Source organism: Seriola aureovittata, chromosome 19 (genome assembly GCF_021018895.1).
Source record: "Seriola aureovittata isolate HTS-2021-v1 ecotype China chromosome 19, ASM2101889v1, whole genome shotgun sequence".
Lineage (NCBI taxonomy): Eukaryota > Metazoa > Chordata > Actinopteri > Carangiformes > Carangidae > Seriola > Seriola aureovittata.
In genome coordinates this window covers 10,629,267-10,651,964 of record NC_079382.1, presented here as the reverse complement: position 1 = coordinate 10,651,964, position 22,698 = coordinate 10,629,267, and the positions used below count along the sequence as shown (strand labels likewise).

General features: G+C 40.5%; 1 protein-coding gene across 2 annotated transcripts; it reads right to left on the bottom strand.

Annotated features, from left to right (window-relative positions):
• Positions 1-1,129: 1,129 nt before the first annotated feature.
• hbs1l (HBS1-like translational GTPase) lies at positions 1,130-21,106 on the bottom strand. Of its 2 annotated transcripts, XM_056404795.1 has the most exons (18): positions 20,797-21,064; positions 20,100-20,168; positions 19,674-19,805; positions 19,209-19,460; positions 9,940-10,048; positions 9,561-9,802; positions 8,393-8,558; positions 7,563-7,680; positions 6,015-6,161; positions 5,416-5,490; positions 5,121-5,238; positions 4,538-4,606; positions 4,323-4,427; positions 3,591-3,681; positions 3,208-3,316; positions 2,971-3,071; positions 2,505-2,649; positions 1,130-2,250 (listed from the first exon to the last, which is right to left on the bottom strand). In XM_056404795.1, the coding sequence occupies exons 1-18, from the start codon at positions 20,837-20,839 to the stop codon at positions 2,239-2,241; spliced, it is 2,103 nt and encodes a 700-aa protein (XP_056260770.1). In that variant the 5' UTR covers positions 20,840-21,064; the 3' UTR covers positions 1,130-2,238. The 2 variants fall into 2 exon arrangements, with proteins under 2 accessions (XP_056260770.1, XP_056260771.1); XM_056404796.1 differs by lacking the exons at positions 1,130-2,250; positions 2,505-2,649; positions 2,971-3,071; ... (9 more) ...; positions 9,561-9,802; positions 9,940-10,048 and adding an exon at positions 15,916-18,589 and having other exon boundaries at positions 20,797-21,106.
• Between the last annotated feature and the right edge of the window lie 1,592 nt (positions 21,107-22,698).

Genomic DNA, 22,698 nt, shown 5'->3' with positions numbered 1-22,698 from the left:
GGAAGTGTCCAACTGTGTTGTGAAGGACCGGAGTGTGTGCTGAACTGTCATGTCTACTGAACACTGCCATCCTGTGGCAGCTGTGTGACCTACACACATCTGTCTGTATGGTGGAAATTCTTCATCATGAGAAATGGAAGATATCGTCAATGATTTCTGAGACCTTCGCCTCTGCACCACATACACTTTTTGCGGTGTTTGTGACTGATAGCAGTTTAGGCAGCACGTTGTACAAGTGAGTCATATTAAGATGAATATTAATAAGTAGCATCGTATCAGAGATAACCGAACCACACAAGATAAGTCAGGGCTTGGATTGCGTGGTGCATCAAGTCACGAACCCTGTCAAATCACACAACACAGAAAAACAACACCGTAACTATAAAACTAAGTTAAATCAACATGAGACAGTTTAAAAAAAGATTAACAGACTAACCAAGTCTGTACATATTGCAGCATTAATGTATTTGCATTTGTATGTATATGCATTTACTTTTTTTTTTTTTTTTTCATTCCCTGCCTAATAAACCTATGGCCAACTTTCATGCACACACACTTTTCTGTGTTTGCATACAGGTACAAAAGAAGTTGCTCACTGTTAATCAGACACTTCATCTCATAGCACCTTTGTCAAACATTTTTATAGCTGACAGCCACCAAAGTGTTATCTGAGAAAAGACCTCATCCAGGAAACTCTCACAATTGCAAACACATTATCTACACATCTGTATCTGACTTTATGTCTTTTTACCCCTATTTACTACTTTGTTCTTTTAATGTCTGTGCTGTCCAATAAAGGCTTAAGGTGTCTATCCTGAGATCCATTTACTTTCGCTGTTCATTAAACCCCAATCTCCTCCGATCTTTCCCGTCTTTCTCACACAACTTTAACTAAGAAGAAATTTCCTTGGTTTTTGTGGTGCTTTCCACTCCAGTGGGAGCAACCCCAGGTGTGTCACTGTCAAACTTGACGGGAAAACAATCACGTCTTGATTCTCGCGCTTCCTACGTACTTTCAGATGCGTATTTTCGACATTGAAAACCCCAGTTTAAACCCGTCACCAAGCTTTTAAAAGGATTTTCAGAGTGGACACTTCAAACTACTGAAATCAAAACTCAAAACCACAGATTACTGATGTCATGTTCATTTCGCATCATCTTTTTTCACACCATTTTTGAACACATGGAGAAACAGAAATACAGCTCCATCGACAACCTCCCACCTCCATTCAGTTGAGTCTTTCTTTTGTAAGAAATTAAAATAAAAAAAGCCCTTCTAAAAGCATTTTGCTGCTTTACTGAACATCTCCTTTGCAGAAGCATTTCAAGTAATTATCTCTATAAATGAGAATTCTCTCTTTCTCCAAATGGAAGTGGAAATTTTAGTTTCCCTTTTTGTTCACAAACTACTCTATCTTAATTAGAGTACACATTTAAATGTCTTTGTAGACCATGTCCCCTTAGCTATGTAATTTGAGATGCAGACATATTAATGGTAAAAAAATAAAAATAAAAATAAAGATTTTGCCCTCAACTCCCACATGACAACACCACATTCTTTCATTTCTGTCTAAATTTAAAATTAGTTACTTCGGGTCAGCAGTTTTGATTAGAAGAGCCTTATGGATAAAAGTTGTGATGTAAACAGGATGCAGAATCCTCATTCCTCATATTAGGTTTTACATACAGTAAGGGAGAAATGTGGACTTGTTCTTTCACTCTTTAAATACAGCAGAAAGCAAATGTCATCTTAACCACCACAGCTGATCTACATCAGGTTTCAAATCTTTAAGTCAGAATTCATGACCAGCCGTAGCTCCTTCGAGGAGAGAACAGGGAAATGAAGCACTGTGGAAATCTCAGCTTGGTAGCATCGTCTTCCAGAGTCTGATTGTATTATTGACTTGGCTTGATCAAACAAGAGATTTGAGAGCAATAAGGTTTTACTGGCAGGCGAATGGTCACACAGGGAAGAAATGTGAAGCGGGGGGGAGCTGGGTGCTCAGCATCACTGTGTCAGGATATCAGGCATCTCGCCAAATGGTCGGTATCTGTGCAGTCAGTGTTGCCGGGAGCGGTCAGGTGAAGCAGCTACTGCATTGGATGGAGTGATGGATGGATAGTTGTGATGCTCTGGGTCCATGAGTGACATCTCTTTGAGGAATTGCACTTTGTCTCTGGCTGCATGCAGTCTCCAGAGCAAGCCCTGACCGGCTCTGTGTTGATGGAAATGGGTCTTCATTCTTTGATCTGCGGTGAGGAGAAATAAAAAGAAACTTACGAAGGACACTTTATCTAAGAAAGGAAAAAACAAATCTACAGTTGGTGTCATCTAGTGTCAGTTCTTCCACAGGGTTGAACAGGCCTAAATGCTTGAGTAGAAGAGAAATGTACAGTATACAGAACAGGATAGTAGTTTAGAACATCAACTCATTTTTTTTTAATGCAGTAACACACAATCTATATGTTGTTTTGACTCGGGCCTAATGTTAGTTGCACTTTACCTCAGTGACAACACCGGCAGCAATGGTGGAGCCTACGTATCGCAGCATGAAGCGGCCCAGTTCCTTGTAGTCCTTGTACAGCTCTAATGACACCGGCCTCTGGGTCTGGATCTCCACAATAGCGTTCATACCCTTACTCAAACACCTTTACAGGAAAAACAATGGATTCTGTCTTATGTATTGTATTTAATAGAGTAAGTAATACGAGTAATATGAAGCATTTCTTGGAAAATTACTATCAGCTGTTCTATATGGTTTGATGGCGGTGATGCCGCTCTGGTGTCATGTTTTGAAGCAAGACAGCTCCATTGAGAAAGCTACAGCACTTTACACATGATGATATAAAGCACTGTAAAGCAGCACGTCAGCAATTTAAAGTTGTTTTAGGTAAATTTATTCTACGCTTCACAGTTTCCAGCCACAGCTTCAGTGCTTTGGGAATTGATGTATGTATTTATAAACTCACTTTGGTTTCTTCTTGAGGACTTCACCGCTGCTCTTGTGTAGAACGCTAACCAGTTTCCTAATGGTGGCCGGCTCACTGACTGTCTGGTAATGCAACAATATCTACACCGAGCACACACAGAAACAGTATCACAGTTAATAAACATATACATACAACAAAACAGAACGTAGAGTACACGCAGTTATCATAAAAAGGTCTCAGTAGTACGAGTGTCAGAGTGTGTTTGCCTGCACTTACTGGGAAGCCTTGTGTGATGGGGACCTCGATGTTGAAGAGGAGGATTCGGGCTCTGAATCGAGTACAGACTCGAATAGGCTCCTTAGGATCACAGAACACACAGCCCACACTGGAAGGAAGCAGGTATCAGAAAATGTAACACATAAATAAAATCTAGGCATAATGAAAACAACGGATCACATCATCAGAAAGAGGTATTGAGAGCACAACAGGTTTTACTGCATTGACTGATGTCTTGTAAAGGTGTACGCCTTTATTTATAATTGGACTAGCATCCATACAATCCTGTGCAACAACTGACTAAGACCAAAGCTGAACCACAGTGGAAGGTTGTTTTTTCTTTTAATTAATACACTGTCATTTGCCATATGTCACTTGTTTACTTGATCTTGATGATGTCCATGCCGGTGACTGTCAGGCTGACATGGTCTCCTGCTGCAGCCCAGTCCAGAGCCTCGTCGTGTAGAGTAATTCCTGTAGTGCAAACAGAGTGTAAGTAACCTAGTTACCACTGGATGGCAGTGTTTACCACTCACTCAGTAGTCATCCATTACTCAAATGCAGGTGTGTTTGAACCTGACAGTGACAGGACTTATATTTTAGCATAGCTTAGTCTTAGGTTAGCGTCCTCCGTGGAGACACGTTATTATGCTGTTTGCCCTTAGTTACTTTAAACTAAATTTTTTTTTTTTTAACTAATTCAAATGTTTTATTATTTTGTGCAGTGTGTGTTGTCCTTTTTGCTTAAGCTCATCATTAGTGTTACTGTCACAAGATTTCCCTTATATACATATGTTGTGTAAAACAAAAAAGCATAGTGTCAAGTATTTGAATCTACACACCGAGTGTGTGAGTGAGATGCGGGGCATTCCTGTTAGCCTATGAACAACTCTCTCTTGCATATACATATTAGGTTCAGAGGCTCAGGCTTCATGCTCTGCTGCTGCAGACAATAACTGAGCATTAACCTGTCCTTGTGATTAACAAGTTAAAATCATGGCTTTAGAAACCTTATTGCCATCAATGAATTCTCTGTAGGCCGCATAAAGATTAAAATTGAAGTACCAAAGTCAGCCACAATAGCACAATGGCAGCAAAGACACACCAGTGCGTACCTTTGACAGTGCAGGTTTCATTAGGAGGCATAGCCAGTATTCTGTCCCCAGTCTGAATGTAACCTGCCTCGATCTTCCCTGTTACACAGAAGCCTGAACCCTGGTCTGAGAGGAAAGAACGCAACATCAGCAACCTCTTTAATTTAAAAAAGAGAAATGAAAAGGGACAGGAACAAAATCTTACACAGTATGAAAGTATAAATCAGTGACTTTACCTTTGAACACATCTGAGACACACAGTCTGAAAGGTTTGTCTACAGACCTCTGAGGAGATTTGAGGGCATCTTTAGAGGAGAAGAAAAACGCAGTAGACAAAAAAAAAAGAGGAAAGGCTAGTGAATATCCTGGTGACCGGGGTGATGAATCATTTTCACTGGTACTGGATGAATAACACTATATAGTCGTCTTACTGGACATGAGTCCAGATGATCAGCACTTTAACAGAAGTGACGGTGCTCTACAGAGTGAAAGTAAAACTATGAAGAAACTGTAATTCATTTCTTCTTTGTTATCCAACAGTCATTTTGTGCTACAGTGAGTTATTTTGAAGAGTTGTTTCGCTGAAAATCTGCGTTTTGAGTAGCAAACTGTATTTGAAAAGGTAAATAACTGATACTCAAAAGATCTGCGTGAGTTGGAATAATTATTGGCAGATTTTCTTTGCCCATGCACAAAAACCTATGAGTGACTCTTGTGTTGTTTCTTCACACATTTGCAAAAAACCCATGGTGAAAAATGGCAGAAATGCAGTCAAAAGGGAACGCTTCGGGCCGGATGATGCATGCCAGTGTACATTACCAATCTGCTCCAGCAGGCTGGGACCAGAGTACCAGGAGGTGAGCTGTGAAACTGAGCTCCTGGTGGCGAGGTTTTCTCCTGACAGGCCGCTGGTGGGGATGTAGAAAACATCAGACTCCTGCAAAAACAGATAAACACCAGTTTCAAATTCCTAAACTCGGAAATACTTCCTCTTAGCCAAAATGAGTCAGACTTTTGGAGCCCTCTATATAAAACAACAGTTAATACACTGGCACTGATGATGGGTTTAATATTGTAAGACGTCAAGATGTCGAGCGAGTTAGTGCCAACTCACCTTGAATCCCGCCTGTTTGAGGAAATGGCCAAGTTTGGAGATGATTTCTTGGAAACGTTCTTGTTGCCAGTTTACCTGATTTATACACACACACATAGAGGAAAAAGAAAAAGCACACAGAGCGAAAGTTTCCCCTTCAGCACGGCTTTGAAAAGGAAATGTGTCAGCGATATGCCAGTTATTGTAGGAAACAAACAACACAAAAATACAAATCACACGCACATAGTTCCCTAAGGTTGCCTTCTCTCCTGACAGAAACACTGTGTGGTGCTGATTAATGAACTTTGATTAAAAACAATACAAATTCTCGATGACTCGATTTTAACCGCCATGTTCTTAATGCTCTGCACTTTCAGTTTCTACAACTTTCACTAAAAATTATCAGATTTTTAAAAAGTACCAAACTACTTTCAGATGATTTTTAATTACATGTCCCCGTGGAGCCAGGATTCATGTGTATTTGTGAAAATGAAACACCACTTTGCCACTTTATGAGAATAATATTGTTTGCATCTGATGCACCACAATATTTGTGGTCAACAGCGCTAGCAAAAGAAAGTCATCCCAACTGTGTGTCAGTGATGTGCGGCAGATCTGACCTGGTCCATCTTGTTGACGGCCACAGCCAGCTGAGTGACGCCCAGCGAACGCACCAGCAGGGCATGCTCTCTGGTCTGACCCCCGGCCTCAAAGCCCGCCTCAAACTCTCCTCTGCTGGCATCCACCACAAGCACGGCCACATCGGCCTGGAGACACAACCCAGAGGAAAGATAAGACACGCATGCATCCAGTTGTGTTGATGCAGATGTGAGTATCATAACCACTATCATAACCACTAACCCTACTCAGTAGGTAATTTCATAACTGAATCCTGATGTTTGAACATACACGTGCAAAATGAGACACCTGTTAAAAAGAGCAGTGTTAAGAGCAGTGTCTGTAATGTTAGCAAGCATGAAATATATATACAAATATATATATATATATATATATATATATACACACAAATATATATATAGACAAATGGTGCTCAAGACATACAATTTACTGTTCATATTTCAATAAAATTGTAAAAATTTATTGGAAATCATGCATCAAATTTGCTTGTTTACTTTATATATTAGAAAGAAAAAATACAGTCAAATATATCAAACATGCAGCAATATAGAAATATTGTAATTCAGCTCTTTTTAAATTAATGAAAAAATGCTGTACTGGCTAATTTCTGGCTGACAAACATCCTCTTAACCCTCAGAGTACGTGTCTGACTGACACCTTAATTTGCTTACAACAGAAACCCCTTAGTCACTACATGAAGAGGCTGAACGTGAAGACAGTCATATGGTAAAAAGAGAAATTACATTAGAGCCCCAAAAAAAAGGGACAGACAAACACACCCATGCCGGCAAATACACCTCCTGACACCAACACCCAAACCACGAAAGTTATTTCAAATCACACTAACGGGTGTGGCAAGCTAAGGGTATAGTGAGGAACGGAAAGGATTTTAATCAGAGGCGAGATTTGCAAAGTTAGAGAAAAGCTTAATGTCACATCAAGGAGCAGTTGAGATCTTATGGTGGTTAAGCCACAAATGCAGCTTACTAATATGTTCAGAGCTACTGGAAGAATCTTAATATTTTGTGTAAAAATCAATATTCTCTATTCAGTACCTTGACAGACTTTTCTATATTAACAATATGTGTAAATGTTGCATTATTAAATTACATAAACTGTGATAGAGGATTCTATCCATATCACCTTCTCTAATACTATATTATAATTTATGATTCACCTCTTATGTAAATTACACTTTGCTATATTTCAACTTTATGTTTAACTATATTTAACTTAATATTACTATAGTTTGATAGATGTTTTTTCTCCTATGTATCTATATGCTGCTTGGCCTATTTCTTGTGTTGCTGCAACAATTAAAGTGGTTAAAAAAAAAAAAGTATTAATTAATTAATAAAAAAGGAAATGCTGAGTCTTCTAAATCACTCAAAAATCATTTGTGACTTAAACCAAAATGAGAAAGGCAAGTACCATTACTGCACTTTCAAACACTTATGTGGCCCATGTCCATCACTTAGTTTCATGTTTGTGAATAGCACATGTTGCTTGAAGACTTTTACATGGTCTACCTGTGCAGCTCCTGTGATCATGTTGGGGATGAAGTCTTTGTGTCCAGGCGCATCCATTAAGGTCACCACCTTAGAGTTCGTCTCAAACTTGGTCATGCCTACATCCATTGTCACACCTCTGTAGAAAACACAAATAATTAAGGTTTTTTTTTTTTTTTCCCCAACTATATGACCCAGTTGATGAAAATCATCAATAGCGTGTGCGATAAAAGTAAAACTAAGTGGAGAAATACTGTAAATAGAACAATCTCGTGTACGGAGTAGTTGGACCAGGAAAAGGATGTGGATTTAGAGCCCCGGTCAATTTCAGTTCAAGAGCAACGTCTTCTAGTGGGCGCGGCTCTCAGTCTGTCGCTGTATTACGCACACTTCAGAAGTTACTGATAAGTGAATAAGGATTCCCACCCGAATCACTTTCTGTTTCTGGCATATTTCGCTTCCGTTTCAGTCTGGTGACAACAACAGAGAGGGGGCAAATGCAGACATGATTTCAACAATAACCTATTTTCCGTGTCAAAAAGCAAAACACATTCCAGCTAATGCAGGAAAGATTTAACCATTCCAATGAGAAAGCATTTTTGTCCAGATCACATCCTGGACAAGACTATGTCATATGTTATATCTCCATCACTAGTACTGGGACACCAGCAACTGGACAAAACGTTCGACTCAGGCTTGTTTGTTATCAACCAGAAGCAGACGGACGGAGGAGACAGATTCGTAAGCATCTGCACCTCACAAGTGTCCTTGTCTATCTGCAACCACACCTGACCTGTGCAGAGAGAATTTTTGTCCATGCGTATTTTCGTAGCTTCACATTCAAAATGTACCTGTCTCTCTCCTCGCCAGTTTCATCCAGCACCCAAGCGTAGGCGAAGGAGGCCTTGCCCGCCTTCTTTGACTCCTGCTCGTACTTGTGCATGGTACGTTTGTTGACGTTGCCCAGCAGATAAAGCAGGTGGCCCATCAGCGTACTTTTACCTGCATCAACATGACCTGCAGAGAAGGAGGGAATAGTGTAATAATGTCAAATGTTTAAGGATGTAAAAAGAAAGGAAGTGACAGAGAAAAAGGACTTGGAGGAGGGGTGGGACGACACCAGGGAGAGATGGGGACAGACTGGCACAGACAGGAAGACTGTAGCAAGAGTGATAAGACAGGTAGAGAAAGAGAGAACATAAGACATGGAGAAAGGAAGCCACAGAAGCAGAATTGCATAAGTGGAAGGAGGTAGACAGAAATGGGAACAAGGATTAAGGGTGAGAGGGGGAAGGGAGACGGGCCATGGTAAAACGAAAGGTTTCACAGACTGTGGGAAACTAGAATCATCTGCACTTCTGAAACTACCTAGTCACTTATTCTAACTGAGAATGAGCAAAATATGATCAAGCAACTGCGCTAGTCTGCAGTTCAACTCACTCGCTGCTATTAAGCTTAGACAAATTCACACCAAACATGGAAACCAAAAGGGGGAGATTAAACATCACATTTAAATATCAGATAGTAAATGGTTTTACTAGTGTAAGGAGCATACAGTGTGCATTCACAAAATGAAGGATATGGGGGGGGGGGGGGGGGGGCTGATTTCCTTCTTTTTTTTTTTCACCCTACACCAGCCATGTTGCAATGTGTGGACCTCATGCACACTGTTTGAAATGTAAGTAAATTTTGGAAGGAGAGCTGAAATGTTTCTGCAAGGGATGATGCAAGAAGCACAACTTCATTTAAAAAAAAAAAAATGGAACTCAAAAAACACATATTTAGTTGCTGTATTTCTAAATATTTAAAATCCCCCAAAAATAAAAACTTCAGTTGCTTAACAAAGCAAACAGCACTTCCTCTGCGAATCTAACTGTAAACTGTGTGCACTGTAGGAAACAAGTATGTATGTAATTGTGCCATCACTTTATGTGCTATAGCCCGAATTAAAGTTCTATGTTACAAGTGGTTCTTGTGGTGGTTTATGAGTGGTGTTGTTGCTATGTTGTTTCTTCCTACCTATAACTACCAGATTTAACAGAGGTTTGCCCCCCTGTCTCTTCTCCAGCTCAGCCTTGATATTGAGCGCTTGACGGGACTTGCGGCCTGGGGTGGGAACTGTGGAGGGCTCGTCTCCATTCGAGCCTTTAGACGGGGTCTCAGGACGTTTGGAGGTGGCCTCTGTGGCAGGCGTCACGTTTGCGTTTTCAGGACTGCCGCCACGGCGAACTGATGCAGTGATGCTGCCGTTCTCCGCTGTGCTGAGGAGAGAATGTGGGCGAGTTTTTAAATCACAGATGAAACCCAACTCTTTGTCTTCTCTGCAACAAATGAGAATTATGCCAGCATACAGCTTCCGAAATCAATCGCAGCAAAAGTGCAGAGGTGTTTTAGATACCTGGGAACATCAAAGCCCATGGTCTGCTTCTTGCCAGAGACAGTCATTCGAGCCACTTTGGGTACCACCTCAGACTCCAGTTTATTGTGTGACGCATCTCTGCTTTTAGCTAGGAAGAGAGGAACAAAATGTACACTTGCTTAAAAATAATGGAAGCCATGACTCACTGTGGCCTCTGACAAGAGGATATAACATTTTTTCCTATTTAAAAAGAGCTATAAATGTTTTATATGTATTGGTAAACAGTCTCTTCTATCTTTCATAGCCAGGAGAAGACTGAATGGTCTCTCCCACTCGGTACACAAGTGTATTTTTCACATATTTGTCAAGACCAGGATTCCTGTATAAAGATCATGTTAGTGTAAAAGTTCCCACTTTCAATAATCTGTTTAGAGTTGACAGTGGAGCAGCAGACTGAGTCTAAAGAAGAGATTTGAGCTTTTCCTTTTAAAATGACTAACTCCATCACATTTGTTGTGAAACTGCCTACATCTGTTAGATAGCAATATAAAACACATGGAAATAACATGAAACACAGAAAACAGCTTATTCAGCAATGTACAGCACTCAGTGTGGTGTTAGGACATCCAGAGGATATTACTAAAATGTACTGCTTATGACTATTTTTCTGGTTATAGTTGCCACTTACCGGCATATAACATAGATATTCTGAAGTCTGAGCATGTGATGCAATCAGTTGCACTCTCATATTCTGCAGCAGTGAGACTTGTTGATATCATTGCTTTGTCATCCCGGTCCCAAATGGCCACCGGTCCCAGTCATATCAACCTGCGACTGATTCATTTAGATCAGGCTGCACAGCCAACCCAACTGCACACCGTGTGCATGTGTGTGGCAGTGTCATCCTGGTTCAGAAAGGGTTAATTTCAGAAGTAGCCGTTGCCTCCCGTCTCCACGTAAATAGAGCAGCGTGACAAAGCATTTCGCGGAATGAATCTTTTGAAAAAGTGTCACATCAGCAAAGTGCGGCGCTGGAGGTGAATGTGTGTATCATCACGCTAAATCGATTAAAATACATATAATACATGTATATACATGACAATATATATACATATATATATTAACACGACAGGACACGCACAACACACAAATATCTCATAATGGACGTGTGACAACTTTAAAGGCTGATGTTGGTCAGAGAATGTAATTTCCATCAGTTTTCCTTTTATATTTTTAGTTTGTGTGAAAACAGATAAACAAACGCCCACACACTCCTCATTGATAAAATTTCAACACTTCAACCTTCATCAAGCAAGAAAAACACTGCTCCCTTTCTGCATACATATATATAATATATATATATACATATATTATATACATGTTGTATATATATATATATATATATATATATATAGCTTTAGCATGCATTTTAAACATTATACTGATCATTTCTGTGTGCCTCTGTGAGCTTCATGCAGTTTATTCATCATAAAAAAAAAATACCCTGAGGGAAAATGAGAGGAAAGGAGGTGTCATTCAACAGCATTATTAATGGACTTTCTCTAACCAAGTATTCTCTGGATGACTGTCTCTGCATTACAGAAAAAGTCCCTCTCATTCTGAAACAGTGATATATGAACTAGGCAGTTCACTGCACTCTGAAGAGGCTTTTTTTCTTTATAAAGTAATGGCATTTGCACGCTGTTTATTTCCACAGTGTGATCAACATGTGTCCAAAAGGTCAAAAAGGGGACAACCAGTGTCGAGCATCATCAAAGCTATACCTTTTTTTTTTTTTTTTTTTTTAAAAAAGGGTTATAGTTAATGAAAACTGCTAGCTGCACTTTAGAAAAGATCTGAAAACTACCTGTTCTTGTAATAGATGGACCTCAAAACAGTTACAGATCTCTAACACCATCATCACTGAAAATCTGCATCAATATGTGTCATCTGATGCTGCCCTGTCCTGCAGAAGGCAGCAACATGAGACAGAAAAAGCACTCTGGGGAATTTGGGTTCTTCCTGCAGCTGGAGTCTTTTTTTGCACCTACTACAGTGACATGTAGGTTTCTACCACCTGTGTCAAACAGCCGACACCAGCCTACAGCTTGCAGTCCACTTACTTGGAACATTAGCTGTGAGATTAATGCTCTATTTAGATTAAATTATATAATAGGGCAATGAGGAACAGCAAAATCTTTATTTTTAACCTGGGGTGAAACAGACAGGTGCGCTCAACCACACTCCCCCAAGGTCTTAAGCAATAAACAACCCCCTTTTTAACTACTGAACATGTTGCTCTGTCAAAACACTGTAATACCTTTGCAAACAACTGACTTGCCAGGTAATTTTTTTTTGGGCTAGCCTGGGGGCAGCACTAACAGTGGGGCGGCCTGAGAATAGCTTCACAGCACAGGTTGTTCTGAGGCTCGGAGCAGTATCTCTTTACACTGTTTAGACTGGCAGGTAAACAGTTGGCCCCCTTCCATCCAGGACTTCTCTTGATAGGGGACCCTTACAGTGACTTAGAGTGAGTGACTCATCTGTACACCTTGGCCTGAGGGCCCAACTGAGCACAGGATAAGAGGAGTCCGCCCAGGATATGCAAATATCACTCCCGCCCCCCCCTCCCCCCTTGTCCAAATACACACAAGTGTCTTCTAATGTCTCTATCCCTGTCTGACAGTGTCAAGAGCACATGCTCTCAATATTCAGGAAAGCACAACACTCTCTCAAATCAATGGTTAATAAACTGATTGAAAACTCTATGAACAGCTGGTCATCACAACTAAAATTGAGAAATCTGGAGAGTAAATTTAGATTTTGAGGCTCCCCACCACTTGAGGCCGCTAAAGGCTGTGAAAGACAAGAACTGTGTGTGACTTAACTCAAATCATTATAGTCCTACCTTGGGGGAAAACGAGGGGAAAAACATGTATTGTGACTGAGTCTAGGCCGATATGACTGTGTCAAAGTTAGCTCTCTCTCAGATTAGTTTCGTCTTGCTCTGGCTGCGACAAAGGATCTTCAGGTACAGTGTAGAAAACAATGTGCCACTAATAGTGCAAATAGAAAAAATATTTAAATGGGGACAAAGTAAAATCTCCTGTCGTGGTATATGTTAAGCTACATTCTAGCACTCCCTCGCACATTATAGCTTGATTTTGCGCTAACTTAATGGATATACCTGTGAACCAAAATAGAAGTTAGACTTCATTCACATTTTAAAACTCGATGAAGACATGAATGAAAAACAACTATAAAGGAAATGAGAGTGCTGGTTGAAGGAAAAGCCTTCAGTAGAGACCTACCTGACCACTTTCAAGATGAGTTGCACTCAGACACACAAACACACACACAGTGTCAGTACCACTCAACATTTCATAAGCTATATCTCCTCATCCTCTACAAGTACCTACTCAGCAGTCAACTTGAGTCATACCAACTACCTGAGAATTCTCACCTATTGTTGTGTCTGTAAACACAGCAGTATATCAAAACAGAACTATAGTGAGATTAATGTCTTGTCCTCAGCACAATAACCAGTCATTTCGAGGCACGTTTGGATTTATATTGTTCACTAAAATAATTAAACAAACATGTCGTCCTATTTAAAGTGATACTCTGTGGCGCCCCCACTTTCCCTTCAGTGCTTGCCTCGAGTCCAGCAGTGCCTGTTTTGAGTGACAGACATGACTACACATCCAGCGTTTCCTAAGGAGCAAGAAACAGGGTATAAAAGGCCAAAGATTCTGCCATATGCATTCTTAAAGATTAACTAACATCTTACTGCATTTGCCATAAGGCATTGGTGATCATACTGGAAGATTGTAGCTGTAATGATGGAGGAAACTGTGGAAGGAGCTAAACTCCTGCAAATTTTCATGGATAGCACGGCTGCAAGATTGTTCATATTCAAATCTTAATTTTGAGTCACACCTCTGTGTAATTTCATTCCCACATGACAATGACTCGGCTGCAAGAAAATATCAGAAAACCCCTGCAGCCCGGAGGAGCTTACCCTTTGGAGTTTAGAGGAGGACAATAAACAGCTTCATCCTCCTTCATTTTCTGGACAAGGCTTTAATATTTTGTGTACAGTCCTGTGATAAATATTAAGTTTAAAGGAGTTGGATATTAACTTGCACCCTTAGCGTTGTGCTGTGCGTTAGGATGATATTGTCTGTCTTAATGTAGACCATGTAGCTAATGCAATAAATCTGTAATAAATAGTTTCCCTGCAAATCTTGGGGGGAAAATGTAGTAAAAAGTTATTATATACAGAGTTGTGCACCCCTACACCAAGTAACGATTCAGAAAGTGACCATGACCTGAATTTAGTAAATAACCTACTACTACTACTACATGTTCAGTTTTTACTACATTGGGGAAAGTGAATGAGTGAACTAGAAAGTGATTTGGAGCACAGACATGAAAAGGCCAAGCAAAGCATGACACTTGAATCTGAATGATTTGTTTGTCACAGGTCAAGCTACAACAGCCCAACAAGTGAACAATAAATTAACCAGAATGATCTCAAAAAGCCAATGTGCATGCCTGCTGCAAGCTTCTTATAATATGAAGCTTTTTCCATTCAGATAAAGACCTGTGTCTCTCTTAGCCTTTCTTCCTCTAAACCCACTTCAACATCAACAAAGCATACTGAAGCCATCTATGTCCATATGCACTTGTTTTCTTTTGACCACTTGCTGTGAGTAAAATGGTATTTTCCAGCGTTGGCACTCCATCACAACAAAACAATGTTTGTGCAACAAGTACGCCTTGCAGAAATGCAGAGCCTGTAAAGACACAAAATGATTTGATCTATCAAAGCCTCTGTCAAAGCTGTGAAAGCTGAGAGACATGATCAGATTTTCCTACGTAGGTGGTGTAAAAGAGACACAGAGTAAGATGATCGGCTGCTGTGTCGAGTCGATGTGTGCTTGGGGTGACATTTTCTCCAAGAGTGCAGCTTCCTGCTCAAACCCACACACTGGCTCGCCTTTAGAGAAAAGGACAAAACAGTTCATGGACAAACCCACTTGTTAATAAGGTATGTGATCGTTTGTAGATTTTCCTCAGTGCAAAATCTAAAATTACTGCAAATCATGCACTCTCTAAGCAAACTGTAGCATCACTAATACACCTATTTGTTTCTTAACATCATTATCCTCCCAGTATTACACTGAGAAACCTGTTTGACTTCTAATGTTTGACTTGTCATTATTTCCACTATGTGCCCTTTATTGTCTATCATTTCCCTCAGGCTCACCACTCTATGTTTGACACCCTGAGGGTCCACTTCACTAACCTTTCTGCACCTGTATAAAGCTTACACACATCTAACCTAAACCTTTCCTCTTAACTCAAAAAGTATGACTGACACATAAGGCAGAGCAAGAAAATGACTCAACCATATGAAAATATTGCTTTTAGCTCTTTTCCTTTTCTCATGCCTCATAACAGTACAAACAAGTGACCTGGCAAAAAGAGTAGGACCACCAGTTTCTATGGTTTGCACGACCACATGTGTACAACAGGGCACCTTACAGTTGTTGCTGTTAGTGCAAGATGTTATCAGCCATGCCTTGAAGCAGTCCTTGTTCATTCTTATCCGTTCAAACCAATACTAATGACTCGCACTAAAAATGTGAGATGACTTAAAAAACTTTGGCCTAGCCTAAAAAGTGCAAACATTGCACCAGATACATTATGCAGTTTTCTTTCTTAAATAGTTCTCTCAGATAATAGTCACGCCCTGTACTCAACCCCTAAATGGTTTAACATTGATGACAACTACTTCATCCTTAAGTATAGACTTTTTCCTAACAAAAAGGTGTCGTACATATTCGGTGACCCTATATATTAGATTGTAACAAGTAAGGAAAAAAGTACGTATTTAACTGTAGAATCCATTAAACACAAAACTATGTTTTTTTTAGACACCGACAGACAAACGCACACCCACAAACAACCAGGAGGACACGCCCAGACATAGGCGCACTCAAGAGTACATAAATTCAGTCATCTTTATTTCAAAATGAACAAATTAACCTCTGGCAATGTGTGATGACACACCCAGTGTAAATCAAACCCATCTGTACATCGTAATATTAAAAGCTCATAAAAGCAAGGAAAGAAAAACCTTTACCTCAGGTGTGAAGGCATTCATTTTGCATTAATCAGTACTTTCTTTATTCACAGTGCTTGCACTCATATTAAACTCATTTTGTCAATATCAAATAATAAAAACTGTTTACTCTTGTCTGTGTGTGTGCGTCTGTGCGCGCGTGTGTGTGTGTGTGTGTGTGTGTGTGTGTGTGTGTGTGTTCTCGCTGTCTCATGGGAAAATCTCCAGGTGTCCTCTAAAGCAAAAAGTCAACCCCATGATCTCAAACACAGGCAGCAGTAAACCAGTACAATGGTTAACTGATCCATATTCCAATAGCTGCAGCACACCTGCAACCAAATCAACCTCTTTTTCTCTTTTGAGGGTTCATGCAGCTCAAAGCTAGAAAAAAAAAAAGAGGCCATGCCAGAAGAGACACTTTAATTTTCCCTGGCTAAGATTACACTACTTTACTGTCATACAAAAATTAAAAAGCCAATGGCCATCTAAGCATACAAAAATAAGACTCAAAATTTAAAATATATACAGAAAATGAGGACAAATCTTTCTAAAAGTTCCTAAAATCCTTTGAAACATTAGCTGCAATTGATTTCAAGCTGCCAGAGTGGTTCTGAGTAGTTCGGTCTTTGTCCTGTTTGACTAAAACATTATTGTTGTGTCTATAGTAGCAACATAAGATTTGTCTCTTTGCTCTCTTTGCCTCGGTAAGAAATATAATAATTACCTTGATAATACTGTTTCAAGCAAATATTTTCTAGCAGTGTTCAGCAGCGAGCATGTCATTGTGTTGATCTGTTGGTCCCAAAGTTTCCTCACTCCACATGACTGATTGTGGGACACAGTACTTAGAAAGACACATTAGGGCTGATGACCCTAAGAGCTGCATCTCTTTTGACTTTAGTTCAGTAGGTGGAGTAGAGGCCACCAAAAAGATCTGAGGTTCTCATCCCAAGTGAGTCAATTTAGCACCAACCTGGACAACTGAATTTAGTGGGTTTTTTTATTTACTCGTCTACCTGGTGAAAGCTTTTCGCTGATTAGCACGGACGATGTCATCGGGTGATGGCGTGTCAAAGCAGAATGGTACAATTGGTGAAAGTGGGGTAAGCTGTTCTTTGGAGTTGTCCTGCGATTTACAGAGGAAGGCCTGGTATCCACTTCCTGTCCTCTGACTTCTTATTTTTCCCTTCAATACATTTCTTGTCATCTTCTGTTGTCTGCGGCTTTGAGTCAACAAAGTAGCGGCAAATACTGAAGGTGTTGCAAAAACTGACGACTCCTGCGCCGAGGATCCTGGAGCTGGACAAGAGAGTGAAGGGAGGTCGTTGTTGGAGTGACGAGGGCCCGCTCCATGTGACTGGGCCATGAGTTCGCTCAAATCAATAGTCTGGCCCAGATTAGGTTGCCTGGAGTTTTGGTGGTTCGATTTGTGGTCGAGCTTACACTTGATGCCACATTCTGAAGTACTTTCTGCCAACACACCCGCCCTCTCTGGTTTTGCTGGTGACAGCAGCGAAGTGAGGGAGAACTGCAACCCATATGAGGTGGTTGAGGTTTTGCCTTTGTGTTCAGAAGCCAAATGTGACAAAGAGAGCAGCTCAGAAAGGCCAGGTGGTTGTTTCAGTGCATTTGCAGTAGATTCAGTGTTGACAGGTTGAGGGGAAGCTAAGGAACTGCTGGTTTGATGCTGCAAGGCTTGCTGTGACAGTGAGACAGTCCCACCCTGGCATGTAGCGGTAATATTGGGTGGTTTAGAAAGGGTAAGTGTATCTGTCAGTCGCTCAGTGCTCTGTGATTGAGACTGAATATGCAAGCTCCTGTTTTGGTGCTGTGAAGCTAGCTCAGACAATGAGAAAGTTTGTGCTGGTGCAGCCATACCCTGACACTTTACAGAAATTCCACTACTATGGGGAGTGGGGAAATAGTTACTGATAGTTGGGCTGTGGTTTGAGTGCTCCTGGATTAAATCAGCCAATGATGGGCTTCCCTTAGGATCAGCCACTGTGGTTTTGCCTCCTGTTGCAACTCCCACTAAAAGCGGATTGCTCTGGAGGACAGAAGTGAGATTCCCGAACCCAGGAGGAGCAGCCACAGAAGAGCCTGCAGTTGTTAGTTTAGGGCAATTTAGTGACAGACTACTGAGTGAAACTGAGAGGAGTGAGGGAGCTGAGCTGTGAGATGCTGAGGACATATTTAAAGACGCCAACGTTCCCAATGAAAGACTATTTGGATTAGATGTAGTGGATGGAGGTGAATTAGGTCCTATGGCAAGAGTGCTTAATGGGGGAACACCCAAACCTCGCCCTGTATCAACTACTGCTGTCCCGTTACTCTTCTGCTCATGCTCAGACATGAGCTGTGCTAGACTGCTAACACCTGAACCAACATTTTGACGGATAACATTTAGATTTTCAGAGCTGCTAACCACGAGGTCAGCCTTATGTTGAGATAAGTGGTCATGCAAATTTGGGGTACGTGGTTGTGAATGTTTGCACCCATCAGGCTGGGGGTTATGTGCCTTGGATGTAATGTCTGTGTGAGAAGCAAACAAGCAGGCTCCTTACCTTACGAAAGCCAATTGCAGGTGTCGAAGAGGAGAGACAAGAGGCCAGATGAATCATACCATAAATGTGAGGGGGGAAAAACAGAAAGAAGGCACTTTGTTAAACATTTGCATGACTTAAATGTGTCATCCCACACATTTGTGTGAAATGAACAGTTGCTGTTTTGTTTTCATATACACAATACTAATTAATAATATTTGATCATTTGGTCAAGTAGTTTCAAGTATTTTCTGAAGAACTCACAGGTATTCAGTCAAAAATATCATGATCCAGTATTAGATGTCACCAAATTCTATTTCAATGACTTATCAATCTATTGTGCAACAGTCCGCTTCTTGTGTTTCTCTGAATCCTCTTTAATATCAATACCTTCGTTTCCTCATCACAAAGCATTCTGTGGGCAATACTTGTCATCTTTCATTCCTCAAAGCAATGATAGCTTCCTAGTTTGTATTTGCAGTCCTCTTGACTGGCAAGCTTCCAGATCTTAATCTTATTTCATCAGATATATCTAGCCACATCACAAAAAAAATACACTTATCATGACTATTGGTTAAAAACATTCTTTATTATATAACTACTGTAAACCAAATTTTGATCTGCTCCAGGCGTACCTTTGTCAGCCACGGGCTCTCGTTTGGTTCTTTGTGGAAGTGGCGCTTTCTCTTGGCTAACTCCTGCTACCGAAGCCGTCTCCTCATTGGTACTTCTTTTAACAGGGGCTGTTTTAGTGTCTTCAGACAGGACTGCATCCAGTGCCTTCTGTGAGTCAAATCCATATCTTATGGCTGCCTGGCTGAGGACTGAATCTGGCACTGCATCTCCCAGCACTGTCCGCATATGATCCAGACAAGAATACAGCTTGGCTACAAAGTACAATTCACAGGTTAGTTACAGGCATTGTATTTGTGATCCAGAAACAGATTAAATATTGAACAATACATAGGGTAAAAATAAAACTACTAATTCAACAGGATCTTACTGTCTTTCAATTTTCATACACAAAAATCAAAGATAAAAGTCAGATGATCTCTGACATTTGTCACTAATATCACATTGCCTGAACTTAAAAAGATTACCTTGATCAAGAGGGTCAAGGTTGTGACTGATGGTAGGGGACATAGGAACATCTTCATCTTCATATTGTTCCTCTTCTAAAGGCTCTTCTTTTGGTGGCTGCCTCTCTTGACGCGAGTAGATGAACTGATTCGCTGAATAAACCAAAAACATCTTTATTTAAACTTTATTTTCAACTAATGCTGTATGATGTACATTTGAACTCATCAAATCATCTTTACAAATTAAAATTCACTTAAAATGCTCACATTATTTTCATTACTGTATTGCAAGAAGATATTGTTTTGACTGATGGAAAAAATTGAATTCTGGTGTATTAATATTGGCTGTTTATCTGTGAACATACATACTTGTTGATGTATACATTGCATGTTGCCACAGTCTGCAGTTAGGGTGCCATTAGTTCACCATTATTCACAGATACCAACCTGTTGCTGGTGATATACAGCAGTAGTCATCATCCACAGACTGCCCATACATGTCATCATCTTCAAAGTCTAGAAAAAAATATACCAGAGCATCAAATGTGTCCTTTCCTGTGCTTGACACAAACATTCACATGAACGAAATGCAGCTGTACTAAAGAGAAAGAGCCCTTTGTGACAGCTGTCACTTTGCCTTGTCAGCAACTTCACAGAACGCATAACAAACAATAAATTGGGAACGAAGTGATTCTCTATAGTTATTTAACTGTAGAATTTGACAAATTTGGACAGGGGGTGTATCTATAGCACAGCCAGCAATGAATTACAAGCTTGTAACATTCCTACCAAAACACTGGAAAGTTAGCGAGCTAGCTAAGTAGCTGTCGTTAACTTTAGTAAACAAGAACACTAGCTACAATATTAACTTGCTTTAGAAATATCACATTGAGTTTAAAAAGTATAACATTACCCTAATAGCTTGAATATGTAACTAGATAGTAGTATTATATTGCCACTTATCTAGTGCCAGGTGCCAAGTGACACGACACCAACATTATCCTGCCAGCTAAACTAGCTACCTGTTAGCTGCTAGAGCTACAATCAATAACATGGATTGTAGCTTAGCGGCTAACGAGTTTAGCGGTTCGAGGCCTTGCCATGACGTTTAAACCGTGACCAACACTTAGTAAGGGTTATCTACCTTCATCGTAGTTATAACCTCGGACGTTTCTGTGCCGAGACATTTTGTTTAAGTGTCGTCTCTCGGCCCCAGCGATAATGTTTTTCGGCTCACAGACTGTTGTGACATGTGTCTCACCGCCCGGCTGCCATTACTGCTACTGCTGCTTCTTCTGCTGCTGGCGCTGGCGCTGGCGCTGCCGCTGCGTGAAGTTACGGCAGCAGGCAAGTCAGATTTAATTCTGCAGCCTCAGATGCATTAAATCAGAGGTATTTTTTTAACTCTTAAATTTTGTGACATTTGTGTCTTTGGCTTGGTGGCCACAAGTCTAGTCATTAAAATAAAATTTAAAAAGTTGCTTTCAAGGCAAGTTTTTTTTTTTTTTTTCATTGACGTAACTTCCTGTTGCAGTTCCACCAACGCGGCCTGGGATCAGATCTCCCAAACAAGCTGCACATTTTGCACGCTGTCTGCAACAGAGAGAAACTGACTCCTTGGTGGCGTTTGCATGCCTGATAATTATCAGCAATAATAGACACATGCACAGTTTATCGGAATGACTAGGAGGGAACGATAATGACGATAATATTCCGTATAATTCAATCATTAATCACCAGGGCCATATCAGGAAGAAAGTTGTGTGAACAGAAGGAACAGTAAAGGGTTAATACCTTAATCTGTCATTAGTCCTGTTCTTGAAAACCCAGTGAGCCTCGTGATGATGATGAAGGCTGAGATGATAATGATGATGGCGAATAGCCTGCTTACACACAAACACTGTTCTAGTTAAAATTCATATTAGTGAACATGTGTTGTTAATGTGAGAGAAGATGCACAATACCACAGAAGAGCAGTGGCAAAGTGATGAACAGCTTTATTTTGTTCTCTGCGTGTTTGAGAAAATAATTGTCATGAGGTCATAAGCAGTGCATGAAATACACATACCAGCTTTCAAACCCACATATAGTCTCTGGGTGTGAATGTCTAAGCCATTTTTTGTCAAAGGTTATGCCCTATGGTTAGAGCCTAGCCCATCTGAGCCCACACTCAACACCTCACACAAACACACGCACCCAATGAATGACATCATTTTTTCCTACTATCATTGTACCACAAGAAACCTATAGCCTATCTACCACAAAGGGGAAAGAAATACAATGTGTGTGCTTGTGTTTGTGCGTTTGCAAGCATGTGCACTTGTTTTTCTGCAAATAAGTCTTTGCAAATACATGCACTTTATACTCACAAATATGTGTGCAGGTGGATGCAATCGTGGTTTCTAATACATTGTGTTGTCCTGATCTCATCTATAGTAGCCCATGTGCCAGTGAAAGGGAAGAAGATCAAAATGTCAGACAATAATCTGATACCAGTGATGCAGGTGAAGTACACTTGCACATCTGCATGGTGAAATGAAATATGAGGTTTGGCGTGTCTCCCCAGCCTAAAAATAGAGCAAAATAAAGAAAGACGTCTGCTTAGGTAATTGTAAAGAACTTTTCACAATGAATGGCTCATATTGCAACCGGCAGTTTGACAAAGAGCAGACTGACAGAGGTTAGTAAGAACAGGAGTTGGAACATTCATATCAGGAGGGGACGTTTAGTCAAGGAGTTTATTATTTACTCTGCCCAAAGTTTTACCTTTGGTTAAGACTGTGTGTGTATATGTCTGCGCGTGCATGTGTGTCTAAGTGGGTGGAGGTTTCCCCTCTAAAATTCCACTTCCTGCGTTTTGAAGTCTTGGTTGCACATCTACATGTCAAAATAAACAACTGCACATGCACATGCACACATGGAACACATGCATACAAATAATCACACACAAACATGCTCTTTTTACAGGGTCACACAGGTGACACAGAGGGAACTCTTCCTTTCCATCACTGAAATGTTTCTAGGACATTTTAAAACCAAAGGTAGC